The sequence below is a fragment of the Lycium barbarum genome, chromosome 2, assembly GCF_019175385.1.
Source record: "Lycium barbarum isolate Lr01 chromosome 2, ASM1917538v2, whole genome shotgun sequence".
Lineage (NCBI taxonomy): Eukaryota > Viridiplantae > Streptophyta > Magnoliopsida > Solanales > Solanaceae > Lycium > Lycium barbarum.
Window position 1 is genome coordinate 93569699 of NC_083338.1, and position 17465 is coordinate 93587163.

At 38.0% G+C, this 17465-nt stretch overlaps 1 protein-coding gene across 5 annotated transcripts in view; it reads left to right on the plus strand.

Moving 5' to 3' along the window:
- Positions 1–3025: 3025 nt before the first annotated feature.
- LOC132626626 (protein TRIGALACTOSYLDIACYLGLYCEROL 4, chloroplastic) overlaps positions 3026–17465 on the plus strand; it is a 40085-nt gene continuing 25645 nt past the window's right edge. Inside the window, exons 1-8 of one of the 5 annotated variants that reach the window (XM_060341554.1) lie at positions 3026–3208; positions 3972–4043; positions 6313–6783; positions 7602–7848; positions 9027–9170; positions 10039–10396; positions 10989–11326; positions 16629–17109. In XM_060341554.1, coding sequence (XP_060197537.1) covers positions 6524–6783; positions 7602–7848; positions 9027–9170; positions 10039–10396; positions 10989–11326; positions 16629–16823 — 1542 coding nt within the window. In that variant the 5' untranslated portion in view covers positions 3026–3208; positions 3972–4043; positions 6313–6523 and the 3' untranslated portion in view covers positions 16824–17109. Of the gene's footprint in view, positions 3209–3971; positions 4044–6036; positions 6175–6312; positions 6784–7601; positions 7849–9026; positions 9171–10038; positions 10397–10988; positions 11327–16628; positions 17110–17465 lie in introns of those variants that run through there. The other 4 variants (XM_060341553.1, XM_060341556.1, XM_060341555.1 and 1 more) reach the window with 4 other exon arrangements.

Genomic DNA, 17465 nt, shown 5'->3' on the forward strand with positions numbered 1-17465 from the left:
TGTTAGAAGTGTGATTTTTCATTCAGATATGTAGTGTTGAGATTATTTTTGTCAAAAAATTTTAAAGGGAGACAAATGTTAAACAACGAGCATTAAATATTCGTTTTACATCAAATCACTACATGAAATTTTAAGCATTGACTTATTTTGGTATTCGGTAAAGATAAACTATAAGGGCTCGTTTGGTAAGAGGGATAAAGGATAATTAATTTCGGAGTTAAATTTGGGATGAATTGATTCCATGTCTGGTTGGGATAAAATTCCGAGATTATAGTGTTATTTTCATCTCACATTGAGAGTAAGATAACAATATCAAGATAACTAATCCCGCTTATAACTTGTTCTCCAACCAAACCAGCCCTATCACTTAAAGGATTAAAACTGCTGTGTTGATACTTAGGGGACTATTTAAAACCTAGTCCAAGAAATTAAGCAATCGATGAGTCCGGAACCAAAATAGCTCCAAAAAAACATTTTGAACCAAAATGCCCCAACAAAAAAAAAGTTACCAAAGTACCTATAGCGCAGTATTTTACTGCGCTATAGCACTAACAGAGACGGCCCCGTTAAGTCCTATAACGCAGTAAAATAATGTGCTATACGGAATACGGTCCAACGTATAACGCATGATTTTACTGCGTTATAGGACATTTCCTCTCTCCTATAACGCAGTAAAATCATGCGTTATAGTTATCACTATAACCCGATCGGGTTCCACCACTGCCCTCTCCAGTGACAATTTTTTTTCAAAAACGCCATTGGAGGGCAGGATTCCGTGGTCCCCACCCATTAAAAACGTCTTTTTCTAGTAAATTTCATCCGGAAAGTTTAGATTCTCGGTATATTCAAGTCAAGGAGCAAGATTCTAAGTTTGAATTTTGAGAAAAAGCGGCGTACAACTCGATTAAAATATCTACAAAAAATCTTCGATTAAGGTTTTCTACTATGAACTTTTGTTATTATTTTGTTATATACATTATTATGCATGCATGTTTAACATTTAATCATCATTAATAATAAAAAAAAATATGATTTGCGTCCCCCTAGGGATGTAGGATATTCAGCACTCGCGGGGCAGTACGAGGCATTGGTAAGTTTATCGTATTTAGATTTATCTAATTTATTTAATTGTTACGTTTTTAAAATAAACTTTTTTTGTTTCTGTTAAACACAAATGCAGCTGGTGGCCGTACAGCGTTTACGCATCTTGGGGTTAGAGCATATGCCTTACCCTGGGCTTGCGGGGCTTGCCGCGGAGATGGTTAGGATTTTCGAGGATGGTATCCGCCAGGCAGGCGAGATTAGGCGCATGGCGGAGCCTGTTCCGGAGGCTGAGTATCAGGCAGCACCGGGGGCTCCCAGAGGAGGAGGCCGTGCTGGCAGAGGAAGCCGTGCTGCCGGAGGACGCCATGCGCGTAGAGGACGCGGCGCTGCTGCCGGAGGACCTGGTGGTGGAGGACTGGTAGATGAGGCGGATAAGGCCGATCCCATTCCAGAGGGCGTTCACGGTCTAGTCCATCCGCAGCCCTTCCAGGCCGGTGGCAGCTCACCTGGAGACTCACCTACGTTTACGCCGGCGCTCTTATTTGCTGAGATACCGGGGTCTTCATCACAGCCGAGCCATAATGCATACATGGAGGAGCGTGATAACGTTGATTGGGCGGCGTTACGCGCTTCATTAGCTGATGAGCGGCCTGTGAGGAATTCAGAGGGAGCCCGGATTCTTAACTTTGATGAGTTTTTGATCCCGGTTAGTATTTAAAATACATATTTGTTCATTTAAATTATTTATTTTAAATATATATATATATATATATATATATATATATATATATATATATATATATATATATATATATATTATTCATTATTTAGTAATATTTTATATTTTAGGATTCGACGCCAGCGGGTCCATCAGAGCCACCCACTCAGCCTGCCGAGGCAGAGGTGTCTTCTCATGAGACTACCGAGACGCATGTAAGTTTTTTACTTAAAACTAATTTTATTCAATATAAGGTCAATATTTAATATACATATTTGATCATTTAAAGTACTTATTATTTCATTTTTTTTGATATTTTAGGATTCGGCGCCAGTGGATCCACAGGAGCTGCCCATTTCGGAGCATTCTCATCAGCCTGCCGAGGCAGAGGTGTCTTCTTATGAGACTATCGAGGCGCATGTAAGTTTTTTACTTAAACTAATTTTATTCAATATAAGATAAATGTTTATTTAATTTTTATAACCTTTACTTGGACTTCGAACAACATCTCGTCAAGGAGACTACCTCATATTCACCATCACACCCATCTCAGGAGGCTACAGACCCATCTCAGGAGCCTTCTCAGACGCCCGTTGAAACACAGGTTTGATTAAATAAATAACGTTAATGTATTCAACATAAATAAGAAATGGTACTAATATTTATATATTTTTCAGGTTCATCCTTCGGCGCCTGCGGTGGCGACTCCCGACGAGGAAGAGGTCCAGTTTCCAGACCCAGCTCAACCTGAGGTTTTGAGCGTGCCAGCGGGACAAGATCCCAAGAAGAAGCACGTTCTAGTTAAGGGCGCAAGGGTTAGGGGAAGAGGAGATGGTCATGACTTGGAGCGCCCGGTTATTAAGAGGAAAAAGGGTGACGGAGACGATGGTGTTATATCCCATATTTTTGCATATACGGAAAATTCGAAACAATTTTGACTTGTAAGAAATAAGGCCATAATTTGATTTTTTTTCAATATATGGGTGTTGTTCATGAAATGTGGGTGTGGAAACATGGAGGAAGGTCAAGGGCAAAATGGGAAATTTTAGAAATTAGTTTCGAGAATTTCAAGATAAGACCCGCAACAAGTTGGGCTTAAATGAAATGAAAAAAAAAAAGAACAAAGAGGCCCAAATAGAGGGTGGACGGCCATAGTCAATTAAAAAGGGCCCAAGCCCATAAATTAATTAAACTCATGTATTAAAAAGGAAGAAGGGGTCACAACTAGTCATCTTATTTGGAAGATTCAAGAACAACAAATTTGAGAGGAGAAAAAGAAAGGCCTCACGGCCAAGGAGAAAAAAAAATAAAAATTCTTGGAGCTCAAATCTTTGGTTCAAAATTCGTCTCTTTTGAATTCCTACTAAGTTGGAAACCCTCTTCAATGTGATACAAATTTGGAGGCAAGAGAGTACTTTTTTTATCAAGTGGAAATTCTTGAAAAAGGTAAAGATGTTACTCTTTTTATCTTGGAAGAATTTTATATATATGTTGTAGTATATGGAAGTGAATGTAAAGTATGAGAATTTTGTGTTATGGGTATGTGTGTGTGGCCGAAAATGGGTGTGATGGAGAGGAATGATCAAATTTTATTTATTATGCTAATTGTGTTGTAATGGCCTTTTAATGCAAATGGAAGAATTCTAGTTCAATTTGGCATGAGAAATTGGTTGTTGAGTTGTTCTAGGAAATTTTGTGATTTTATGTTAGATTTATGTAATTATGGAAATGGAATTGTTAAAGTGCAAATTGTGGTTGTTGTTGATGAAATTGGAAGATGAAAGATGTGTTGTGAATGTTGTGTCGAAGGTTGGAGATTTCGGATGAATTCTAGTCTTGATGATTTATTTTTGTATATTTTGTAGAATGGTATGAAATGCCTTGAAATGCTTTTGAATGATCTTGAATTGATAATGAATGTGTAAGTGTCGATATTGGCTTGAAAAATTCGTAGTTGAATTGAATGTCGATGAATTATGTTGAAAGGAAGGTTACTAGTGTTGGAATGCATTTTTGATTGGTTTTGATGTTATTGGTTTGGTTGTTGGTAATGTTGGTATGGTTGTTGATGAATTTGGCCGAGTTTAATTCTCGGGGATGTTGAATTTACAGGGGAGGTGCTGCCGAAATTTCGGTAGACAGATACTAATTAGAATTAAAATTATAAGTACTTGTAGCTAATATTTGGTAATCGATAATATTATTGTAGATATTGGAGAGCCCGAGACTTGAGTCGGGATTTATTAGCGAGCGATCGAAATTTGGTTAGCGAGCGTTCGAGGTATGTAAAGCCTAGCTTTCTTTCTTTTTGGCATGACCTTTATGAAAAAACAAATGACATATACGTATGCTTCTAAAGGAGAATTCTATTCTTAGAGCCATTAGGATGGCCGATGTCTTTGATCTCCCCAAATTATTTCATATGATTTGCTACGAAATTATGATGTCCAAAAGATTCTAGTTGGTATGTTCCGAATGATGTCCGAAAAATATTTGAAATGGCTAAAGTTTGGATACATGTATTTTGATATGATTCTTAGGCTCCGTTTGATTTACTCCATAACGTTCCTTGGAAGCTCCTTATTATAAATGATACTTGAATTTATAAGAATGACTTATGAAATATTTTTAGAAGGTTCAGTACTTCGAAAATTTGTAATTCTCTCATACTAATCCCAATCGATCCGAATCTTATTTGAGCATTCAAATGTCTGTAAAAATATTTGGCTATCGAGTTTGAATATGTATATTCTGGATATGTGCATATGATTTTTAAGGCTCCGTTGGAAGTACTCTATAATGTTATTTGAAAGCTCCTTAAAAATAAATGATACTTAATTTTCAAGAAAATGACCTATGAAATGTTTTTCGAAAGCTTTGTAATTTAAAGGCTCACAATTTTTGTTTAATAATTCCGATGGACTCTATACTTACTTTGAGCCTTCTACTATCGGTATATATATTCATTCGTCGAGTCTTGGAATTTATTTATTTGTGTGCATATGATTTCCGCACTACTCCGCTCGTGCCTACTACTATGATGTCGTTCGCCGGATCCCGGGCCGGTTTTGTGATCGTGCGCACTATGTTATATTCGGCAGTATGATGTGTTACGGTTCCCGAGACCTCGCCATAGGGCCGGGTACCGCTCATATACGGCGTTATGATGTGATATGGCATATGATATGTTCTGATGATGATGTGATATGTTATGATGATACGATATGTTCGGGGATTGTACGGGGATTTGAGACTTTCTGGAGTATGATGTGTTGTGGCGCCAGCGTCGGAGTGGCGACCACGTTCCTGAGCCTTATGCATGATTTTTATTTGCATTATTTATGTTTTTCAGAACAGGTTTGATATACTGATTTTGTAATCACTTTCCGTACTCCTTATCTCCCTTATGATTTGGATTTCTGGACTCTATGCTTTACATACTCAGTACATCTTTCGTACTGACCCCCTTTCTTCGGGAGCTGCGTTTCATGCCCGCAGGTACAGACGTTTGTTCTGGTGACCCGCCAGTGTAGGATATATTCTGCTACTTTGGAGTGCTCTTTTGACTCGGAGCCCATACTTTTGGTAAAGACCTTTCATTGTATATGTCTCTGTATATATGTATGACTATCTGGGGTACGGCGGGGCCCTGTCCCGTCATGTGATTCTGTTATGTTTTGTAGAGGCCTGTAGTCATATATGTGGGTCATGGGTCGTGTTTGTTCGTTTCTGTTTATGATCTGTGCCTTAAGCGGTCCCGGTTGCTGTATGGCCAAAACGGCTCATATGTTTGTATATTTGGGCGATGTGTATTCCGCCAGCCTACCGGATTTGATGTGATATTTCTGTACGGGCAACCGCTTAAGATGACATTTGTTCTTAGTATCTGTTTGAAATAACGTATGTTAAATCTGAATGAATCTTTGATATGTCGATCTGGTACGTAAGTCAGTTTGGGTGTCCAAATAGGGCACCAGTCGCGGCCCACAGAGCTGGGTCGTGACAGAAGTGGTATCAGAGCGAGGTTGTCCTCGGAATGTCTACCGGCCGTGTCTAGTAGAGTCTTGTTTATCGGTGTGTTGTGCACCACATCTATAAACAGGAGGCTACAAGACATTTAGGGTGTTACCTTTCTTTGGATCTTAGATCGTGCGATAGAGCCCAGCCATAGGAAATGAAATTCCTTTTACTAACTCTTAATTTCAGCTGAAGAACGGTATCGACAGAAGAAAGTGGCTGGTGATATTGGGAGCTGCACCGTACACAAGTAAGCAACGGTGCGAAAGGGGCATGTTGGATAAGATAAGAATATTGTGATATGATTGAAAAATATGGTTGAAGAATGAAAGATAAGGTAGATAGGAAAGTAAACAGGAAAGTGTAACAGGTGCAGTTTGGGTTGGACATGTGAGGTAAGCCTCGACATCTTTATAATCTTACTTGAAATTGTTAGCTCTGTGTGGCTATGATACGATATGATATATATACGTATATATGTTGGCGTATATATATTGGCCTTGTAAGGCATTGTTGGTATTTCCTGCGTGCAGGTTTGGGATAGTAAGAAGTACACACGAACCTCTGCCCAATTTTGTCATTTTCTCTGATTGTAACGAAACACAAGCCACAAGGTAAGGGAACCACGGCAAGGGAATGAAAACTAGAAGGAAAGAGAACAAAACCAGTGGCAAGAGTAAGCCAAATTCTCGGTAAAAATGCAGCTTTACACTTGCGGTTGAAGTGAGCGAATAAAGAAGAGATATGAAGAAGCTTAGGTGGGCAATGGACTCTGGTGGATTTTGGGAATTGGACTTATCCACTCCAATTACTCTCAGCGGCCAAGCACGCTCAGTTCCTGGTGAACCATTGCCATTGGGGTTGTCTCGTGGCTCAAGGCTTTCAAGATGTCAACAAATTGATTTCTTTCAGCGCTTCATGGCCATGCCTTTCGTCCCTTCTTTCTCCCCCAACACCGGCTTCTTCCTTCAACGGGTTCTTTCTCTCCCTATTGGTGAGAGCTGGTATGTATTCCTGTATTTACGCCGCCATTTCAAATATATCTGAAAGCCCCATTAATTATGTGGAGCTAATTAGTCGATTTTTCTGGCTATCTTGGGCGCACCTAGATTAATTTCATGAGTACCTGCTACCTTAGACTAATTCCACGAATACCTGTTACTCCTACCAACTCAGTTATCAAGTAACTCTGTCTACTAATGTTTGGACTAACTAGTCAAATACTCGACAGTCAAATAAGAAAATCTTTGACCACAATTTATTCGTATGCCCTTTAAATATTTTGAATTGTTCATTTTTGTGACTTATAGTATTTTTTATGTAGTTCCTAAATATGTACATTATTTTTCAAAAACCCTAAAGATTGTTTGTCCGAATTCATGGTCAAAATAAAGAAGTTTGACGCTCAATTTCGAAATCCGAACTGTATCACATAAATTGTATCACATAATTTGGGACAGAGGGAGTACTGTATTGATGTAACTCTAATACAATTTGTCTGCTCTCTGCTTCATTTACTAAGTTGAAGTTAGCAATGTTGTGGTGTTTGAACAATTCAGATTTTTACCTATGCACCTTTGGACAGGTGGGTGGGTTTCCTCCACTTCCCCTTTTTTTCCCTTAGGTGGATATAGCTGATCTCTTGTGGTATCAGAATAGTGTTACATTTAAGGATGTCATTTCTGGTTTTCAGGGACTCTGATACGGTTATAATTTATTTGGTATTGAACTATCATCTTGTTGCTCGTACAAATTCTTTTTACATGCTTGCAATGTGAAGTTGCTGCAAATCTTTAGTTCACTAATCCTCAATGTCATGCAGGTCTACTATGCTGCTTGGACAGTTAAATGTCCAGAAATTTGTTTCTTCTCTAAGAAAAAATAAAACTAAGCATCTGCCAGACTCCTCATGGCTTCAATCCATTGGAAGGAACTTTATCCAAAAATCTTTTTATGCCCTTGGCTTCTCTTCAGAGCTGTCTCTCACACCTGACGATACATTGCTCATAAGTTTGGATGCTTATGGTGATGAGAAGATGCCTCAGAAAAAAGCAGTTCTACATCATAAGGCAAGCGTGTATGAACTCTAAAATTCCGTGACCTGCTGATTGATGTTTCCTGTCATATTCTAGGTCTTTGTGAGAAAATATCACTTTCCATATATTATTTTGGTCACGCTGTTTAAAGAGGAGATATTCTCTTCTCCGTTTCTGAATTAAGTCTCTTTTCGTTTTGTAGTTAATTTTTCCAATTGGAACATCACAATGATGCGGAAGTATAGTAGAAAGGTTTTTTTTGTTATTGTCGCAATTTGTGTTGGCAAACAGTATTCCAAATGCCGGAGTAATTAGAGGCATTTGAGATTGATTCTTTTTGAATTATTTTGTTAGATTCAGATAGAACTTTTCCTAAGTGAATTAGGACTCTTGCTATTTTTTATTTTGTTAGGACTCTTCCTATCAAGAGCTAAGTTGAAACAACACCTTTTTAGCACTTTCACACCAAGGATCTAGGCAGATTACGATATCTTTTTTTTTTTTTTTTTTAAAATAAAAAAAACTAGATTACTATCTTTGAACCATTGAGGTTGTCCAGTCCACATCAGCCATTTTCATATCACTACAAAAGTATGCTATTGACATCGTGAGAAACGGGGATGACAAACTGTGATAATCAAGTGATACTTCACATTTCTAAATTCGGTGATTCGTGAGAGGAGAAAGCCAATGGAAATAAATTGTCACTTTGTCGGATAAAAGATACTATAGTTTCAAAAAAGATTCTAGAAGGAGATATTGTAAAGTTCGTAAGGTCAAACAATCAACTTGCATACATATTCACCAGGTCTCTTGCCGGCGCTCAAATTAGTTATATACGTAGCAAGCTCGCACACGATTTATATGCACCAGGGTGACGAAAAGTATCAGAATTGTGAGAATCATGACGAGGAAAGATATGAAGAATGTATATGTTCATCCAAATTATAGGGTATTTAAATAGTACATACGTTTTAAACTAGGAAAGAAATCAAGGCTACATAATTTCAAATATATATCTCCCTAATAGATTCTGGTTGATATACAAAATACTTAATACTCTAACAATATTCTTAATGCTTACCCTCAAGCTAGTGCATATAAGTCGTATGTACCAACCTTGTTACAAATGTAACTAATTTGAGGACCAGTAAGGGACTTGGTGAAAATATCTTCGAGCTAATCATTTGACTTCACGAATTTTGTGACAGTGTCTCCTGTTGAAGATTCCACTTGGGAGGATCTGCATCATTTCAAGCATGCCTTTCCAAATTCCAAATTCTAGCCTGAGTACAAGCGTTTTTCTCCTGGAAGGGACTAATATTATCAATGCATTTGTAATAGTACTTTCCCAAGTAAATTAGAACTCTTTACTATATATATTCCGCTAGGACTCTTGATATTGCAACCTGTGAGTTAGAACTCTTGCTATGTTAACCCTCACTGTAAGAGAGCTGACGTCTATCAATGAAACAGGTTGAATTTCCCATAAACTAAAGAGATTGGGAACTCTCTCTAACGAGCTCCAAGGTCTGCAATTCTCTTTAATGAATTGCAAAATTGAGCAATCATAGGCAAGTCCTGGAACAAGAACGCCATGACTTGTGTGTTGGGCCTGATTTTTTGTTAATCATCCAGTGACACAATCTAAAACAAAGGACCTTAACAGTTTTACTTTTATTCATAATAAAGGAAGAACTAGAAGACTGAGTCTAAATCGTGTAAATAGAAAAAAGTTGAGTCTAACTCTGTTTATAAGAGGATTTTAAGCATCCTAATCCTAGTAAGTTCTTGAACAACCAGGGACCATCTGGTGAAATTATCTAAAGTAAATAACGAGCTAATTATTGCCAAAACCCGTAACCCTTAAAGGTTAGGTTAATATGCAGTTGTATTTGATGTTAACTTTTTTCTTGATCCCTGTGCCTGCATCACATTTTAATAAGCACCAAGGGGATACAGGGATCCATCCCTAGTGTCAGTTGTGCAGGGCACTAATGAAGTCCATTATAACATCTGCATTATTCATATATTTTCAGTTACACCAAAAAGCTAGAGTTTTCTCTCAAAGTATCTACATCACATTCAATCATTGTTTGATTTGTAATGATAAAGAAAGTAGTAATTAGTGGTAAAGAACTAGTCAAACACTTCACTGTTCGTTCTACTTTAAAATATTTTTAAGCAGAAATACTTTTATATCAGATTGTTTCCTTTTTTCAGTTTCCTCATCATAATCTTACAATGGAGGCAGCTTGGCCAGGACTTTTTGTTGATGGGAACGGGAGTTACTGGGATGTACCATTCTCACTCGCACTTGATCTTGCATCAACGGCTCTTGACTCTGGTGCAAGCTATCATTTGTTTTTCAACAATTGTGCAGGTTCACCCAAGCAGTATGAAGGTCAGCATAGTGATGAGCTACCACCTGCTGCTTTGCTTCCAGGATTCACAGCCAAAGGTGTAGCTTCCTTGAAGAAAAATATTGACCTTTGGCGAAGTGAAGCGTCTATGCTAAAAATGGTGCAACCATATGATATATTCCTGTCTAATCCTCATATTTCAGCATCATGGATCCTTGGTGAGAACTGCAATGTCGGTGCTGAAATTTCTTCTTTATACTTTAGAGCTAATATTATTGTTTTCACTCTGTATGCTGATACTTTTCTCTACTTCTGTATATCACTTGTGTACTGTTTAATTTCTCACCACATTAATATAGCTGCGTTTTCATTGTGTGTTGGTGCTCTCCTTACCTGAACTGGTCGAGAGTTACATAAATTGGGAATTCTGGCAGATATATCTCTCATCTGTTATCTTGATTAGATAATGGAATAATACCGAGTTATCCTTTTTCCTGCATGTCTTTTATCTTTCCTTTTGTATGTTTTGTGATAATGTTAATGTCGAAATGGATTTGAGCAATTAATTGGTGATAAGATGTAGAAAGTGAGCCATGTGTAAAGTGTGCATAGTGCCGCTTGGTTGGCAACTAAGAAGTTACTTCTGACCTTATTTGCTTCATTAAAACATATAATGGACATAGATAAACTGGCACAATTTGCATATTGTCAATATGTCGACAACTCCTGCTGTCTTGTAGAAGGATGAGAGCTAAATGATCTCATCTTTTTCCCCTTCCTGTCGTAGATTACTTATGTTCATCATTATAGGTGCTGTTTTTTCTGCATATCTCGGAGACAATTCAATGAAAGGACAACGATCATGCAGTTTACAGGGTCTAAAAGATTTTGACCTTCGAATCCAAGGAGTGAATTCTGCTGTTACAGTGGACTCATTTGCATCTGCTTCACTCACTGCACAGCACGGAAATTTCCAAAGGCTGTTCCTGGATCTCACTCGTGTCAATACACGCTTCGACTTTCCTTCAGGATCGAAACTTCTTTCTGGAATAACCTCTGTGGCATACAGTCTTTACAATTCTCAAGAACCAAAAGTTGAGGCACTACAGGCAATTTGTCCGCGTGCCTCTCTATGTTTTCAGCAGCAGGTATCTCCTGTTTAAATGTAATCTAGCCCACTAATTTTATGTTTTGTTGACTTCCTCCCTCTGTCCTGCGTTTATTACCTTAGTTCGATAGAACTTGCTTATGGACAATTTTTTTTTTCTTCAATTAAGTACGAACACAGTGTATATATTTTCTTGATAAAGCAATAAATTTTATTAATTTAAGGGCAACAAAAACGCCCGTATACAATAAGTATACCAAAAAGTAGAAAAAACTTACAAAAACATATGGTTCTCTACTTTTTTTTTTCTGATGAAGTAAGAAGTTTCCATTAAGAAAGGCAACTGGAAGGTGCCATTTTACAAAAGCAAAAGCTTGGGAGCTTTTGGAGCAAAAACAAAAGCTAGTAAGCTTTTGGAGAGGAAATTAAGTTAGACTATGCAAGAACCATGGAGCTAACAAAGTCCAGGTAATTGTCAATGCTATTAATAGGGGAGTGAAAGCTCCAACTATACCTGCGGTTTCTCTCTTTCCAAGTAACCCAAAAAATGACAGCAGGAACCATCTTCCAGGCCTTTTTCATGTCTTTGTCAACTCTCCAATAATTCCAACTGATAAATGCTTCCTTTATGGACTGCGGCATGGTCCATACTAACCCAAAAATAGCAAAAAAGAAGCTCCAGATCTCAGCAGTGACTGGACAATGTAGCAGTAGGTGGTTGACAGTCTCCAAGCTTTTGTGGCAAAAAAAGCATCTATTAACTAGAGTTGTTTTCCTTCTGCTGAGGTAATCCTGTGTAAGAATAGCCTCCTTGAGGGCACACCATGTGAAGCAAGAGACTTTGAGAGGCATCTTGGTCTTCCAAACATATTTCCATGGCCATTCCTCTAACAGACCATTCTGAGAGCACGAAAGATTATAGCTTTCTTTGACGGTGAATCTTCTTTGTTTAGAAACTCCCCATAAAATCCTGTCAGGTGTTTGATCATCCATAGTAAATTCCCCAAGTGATGTTAGAAGAGAAATCACGTCGTTTATCTCCCAATCATTGAGATTCCTTCTAAGTGTAGGCCTCCAGTTATTATTCTCTCTGTATTCTGCAATAGTAGCCTTCCGATTGATAGCAATTCGGTACAAACAGGTTGGTTTTGAATATGAGTAATCATCGGATGAGTGCGATATCTATAAATTTGTTTTGCACTGAAATCAGGATCTGATGAAAGGCGAAATTCGACATTCTCTATCGGCATGGCTGCTTGATTTCTTTAAATTTTGGGTTTAAGGGCTTTACCGTCTAGAATACTGTTAATCAAAGTCAATCTGCCTCCCATTGAAAGGTATTGCATCTGCCAGGTAGCAAGCCTTTTTTCCGCTCTTTCTAAGACCCCATTCCAGATTTCAATGGATTTGAATTTGGCTCCCAGAGGTAAACCTAGGTAGGTAGTCGGGAGTGAGCCAGTTTTGCAGTAAAGAACATCTGCTAACTCTTCCAAAGTTTTGAACCTCAGTAACAGGATGGATAATGCTTTTAATCATGTTGATATGCAGACCTGACAATGCCTCGAACAACAGAAGTAAGAGGTTGAGGTTGATAACTTGAGATTTTTCCGCACCACAAAATATCAAAGTATCATCTGCATAAAGCATATGTGAGACATTGATTGAGCTAGCTGGATTTCTGCCCACCTGAAAACCTTGACTCCATTGTAGCTTCTTAGCCCTACCCAGCATCTGTGTAAGGCCTTCCATAGCCAAAATGAAGAGGAAAGGAGAGAGGGGGTCTCCTTGTCTTAGGCCTTTCTCCGGGGAAAAGAAGCCTACAGGACTCCTGTTAACTAGCCCCGAGTATTTCACAGTTGAGATACAAAATTTTATCCACCTAAGCCACCTGTTACCACAGTTCATTTTTTTGAGGATGTCAATGAGGTATTACCAGCTCAGTTGATCAAAAGCTTTTTCAATATCTAATTTGCACAATAGTCCTGCTTCACCACTTTTAAGCCTCCAGTCTAGAACCTCATTAGCAATTAAAGAAGCATCTGTTATCTGTCTGTCCTTGAGGAATGCACTTTGCTGCTCTGAAGTCATCTTCCCTATGACCTTCTTCAATCTTTCGGCCATGGTCTTTGCAACAATCTTGTACACACTACCAATTAGGCTAATGGGTCCTGTCCTTAGCTCTATTGCCCCTTTCTTTTTAGGGATGAGGGCTATGAAAGATGCATTACAAGATCTCTCCATGTGGCAATTGAGATGAAATGATTGAGCGCCTCCATTAGATCTGCCTTGATGAAGCTCCATGCCTGTTGAAAAAATGCCATAGTGAAACCATCCAGGCCTGGTGCTTTGTCTGGGGCACATGAATTTAAAGCAGCCAGAACTTCTACTTCCTCAAAAGGTGTTTCCAGACTCTCACTTTCAAGTACTGATAAAGAAGCCACACCTTCAAAATCTGCAGTAGGTCTCCAATGTTCCCTTTCTTTGTAAAACTTCTGGTAGTATTCCAGAATTTCCAGCTTGATCTGGACCTTGTCCTCCACCATGGTTTGCCCCACTAAGAGTATCAATGCAATTGTGGCTTCTTTGAGAGTTGGCAATTTTCTGGAAAAACTTTGTGTTTTTATCACCCTCCTTAAGCCATGTGCATCTGGATTTTTGCCTCCATGAAATCTCTTCAGCTAAGGCAATCTGTGCAGTTCCATTTTTAATGTCAAAGCTTTTGTCTTTTCATCTGCTGACTGAGCTCTTTGATCAGCAGCTTGATCAAGGTGCTGCAAATCATCTAATGCTTTCCTCCTTCTGGTTTCTAGCTTGCCATACACTTCTCTGTTCCAAAAAGATATATCCTTCTTTAGGGACCTGAGCTTCTGTAAAAGAATAAAATCAGGGGATATGGTTCTCTACTAACGACGCCTAATCTCATATACAACAGAGCATATATTATATAGTATCCAACTAGAAGCTGGTCCAAAAGTAGAGTTAAAGGTTATGTTCGTGGTTACTTTTGAAGTATCATGATACTCAAAGCATTTGGCCACAGAAAACTTTCTAAGCATGCTAAAAATGATAGGGAAGTTAGAAAATCTTTTAGGATAGAGGGCATCGAATCGATCTAGTATTTTTATTGGAAGTCCTTGTGTGGAGAGGTGTAATAGCTGAACAACATAGAATTATTTGCATATTGTGTTGCCTTAGTGTTTAATTACAAAGAATTAAAGGAAGAGAACAAATACTACGGCCTTGTGCTAAATGTGATTCCTAATATTGTTATCTCTTGAGATCTTGACACATGTATTGGTTTGACTACCTCATATTGAGTTGCTCAGTGTATTTCTTTTGTGTAAAATTCTTGTGCGATATTAACTCATGTTTATCGATAAAACTTGTGACCCTTGTTTTAAAAAATAAAAGGACACAACATTATTACCCTAGTGTGTTTCAAAAATAGTATATTCAATTAAATTTTATGTAGTTTGCGGAAGCGAATAAGTAGAGATGGAGGGAAAATGGGGTTTTCAACTATTTGTTTGTCAATTATTCTATTCTGTTTTTTCGTTGTTCAAACAATTAAATAAAAAAGAGAAGGAAATTGTGAGTCAAGTAGAAAGGAAAAGAAAAATGTGTTCCAGGCGTAGGCAGAATAGAGAAAGAGAGATGATATGAAATCGAAAATGCTGAGTTTCAGAGGACAATGAGGAGTTATAATGAAGTTGAAGGTCTGGTCGACTCTAATAGAGAGGTCGCTGGAGAAAGAGGATACATGAGAAAGTGGCACGACCGCACGAGTGTCGGTGGCAGGGGATTGTGATGTAGCTTATGCTTCTCAAATGCGGAGAGAGTAGGTTCTTTGTTTATCCCCGTGGTGTAGCTCGAGATTATTCTGATGGTAGTATAGTGGAGATCTTCAGTACTGTTTGGATTCTTCCGATTTCTCTTCAATAGAAAAGTGAGGAAGGAAAGAGTATTTCGAGGAGAGAATTTTAGGAACAGGGACTCAAACTCTGACTCTAATACCATGTAAAGAAAAGAGAGAGGAGATTTCTGGAGTGAATTGTTTAATTATTCTCTCAAGCATGTTAGGGTTTAAATAGTGTTTACAAGTAAGTGTAAAAAGGATAAGAAAGTAGTCCCTGCTCCTAATTACACAATCATAGGGATTCTAAACTTGAGTTTTTGTTGTATTTATAATTTTTTAGTATAAGCATTTTAAACAGCATGCAAGGATGTGGCTGAACGGTCAATAAAGTAGAAGGAAAATCATAGGAGATCAAAGTTCAAATCTCAGTAGAGGCAAAAGATGTTAGATGATTTCCTCCTCTCTTGACGCCTAAGCTTTGGTGAGTAAATTACACAATACTTGTACTAGTGGGTACCCGATGAAACAATAGAAGTGTGCACAAGCTGGCTCGAATACCACCATTACATATACACAATTCAAAATTCAAAATTTGCCCAAGCAACTTTATTCCAAGTAATTGTGTCTGTACACATATATTAGCAGCAAATGATTTATCTAAATTCACATGTTAAGTGACAGTTGATATGTCTATATTCCAGTAAGCGAAGGGAGGCGGTCCCTGTATTTCTCTCTTAATTTTTGCTTAATTTCCTCTCTTGTATGTTTTTCGCATATGGTTCTGAGGGGAAGGGTTGAAGGGGTTGTAGTCGTAATTCTTTAGCAGATGCCTCAGTGCGGAGGTGTGAGAGGTTGGCCATGGATGGTTTCAGACGAGGTAGGGGTAAACCGAAGAAGTATTGGGGAGAGGTAATTAGACACGACATGGCGCAACTACAGCTTACCGAGGACATGACCTTAGATAGGAGGGTTGGGAGGACCCAAATTAGGGTAGAAGGCTAGTAGATAGTCTCGTTTTCCGTTCTTATTAGTAGTCACATTATCACAATATAATTTCTTCTGCTCAGATTTATGCTATTATCTGTTATTCCCTGTGCTTTGATTATCCTGTGTTATCTGTGTCGCTTGCATTATTTCATTTCATATCGCTTTGACTCTTTTAACCTTATCTGACTTCTTTTTATGCTTTTATTGAGCGAGGGTCTTTCGGAAACAGCCGTCCTACCTTGGTAGGAGTAAGGTCTGCGTACACTCTACCCTCCCCAGACTCCACGATGTGGGATTTCACTGGGTTGTTTTTGTTGTTGTTGTTTTATACTTCATGAAATTAGTCGAGGTTTGTGCAAGCTAACCTGGACGCCACTATCATAAAATAAGTAAATAAATGAATAACATCCTGGTGTTTCACAGTTTCAGCGAGTCTTGCTGAATTTTGAGTGCTTAATATTAACTTTTAATTTTCTCATTTTGATTTGCGATCATGCAGATCATAGGACCTTTCAGCTTTAGAGTTGATTCAGAGATCGCAATTGATTTGAAGAAGGATTGGTGCTTAAGTGTGAAGAATCCTGTATTTGCCATTGAACATGCTTTGCAAGTTCTCTGGTCTGCCAAGGCTGTTGCTTGGTATTCCCCCATGCAGCGTGAATTCATGGTAGAACTTCGCTTTTTTGAAACTTAATGTCACCATCATCTGGAATGCAGTTAATATTTGTTATAATTCTCTCTGGGTCTTGTGTTGATAATTCTAGCTATTCAGAGCCACTGTGCCTGGTTATCTCGTTTGTTTGGCATACTGTCTCAGTTAATGCAGTTTCATTTACTGATTTCTATTTTGCGGGAATTAGTTGGGATATTTTTGAGTAAGTTTATGCTTTGTAAAAATTGATTGTGAGACTATGTTTGTATTTCTTCTCAAAATGTTGTTTTAATTGTCAACATAATAAAAATTTGTTGTTGATTTGTAATTGTGCTTTGGTAATTAAGTTTTAAAATATCAAAGAAGAATTTGTCTGTGTATATTATATACCAAGCGAAGCAAAATTTAATTGTTTTATATATGTATCTTACTTTTTCCTGTAAGTCCTCAAATATGCTATTTTGGTAGTTTTAAAATATGGTTTAACTCTTAGTCCCAGTTTGATTTACTAGTCACATGGTTGATATTACTTCGGAGCTCATGTCTGATACTTTGTCGCCTATTCAAATTATCGGAACACCTATATGCCTTTGTATTACAAGCAATGAGAATGCAGTTGCATCTCTCAGTAAGAAGGACGATTAGTATAATGTCTATCCTAGCTCATTTTTTTGCGCGGATTGC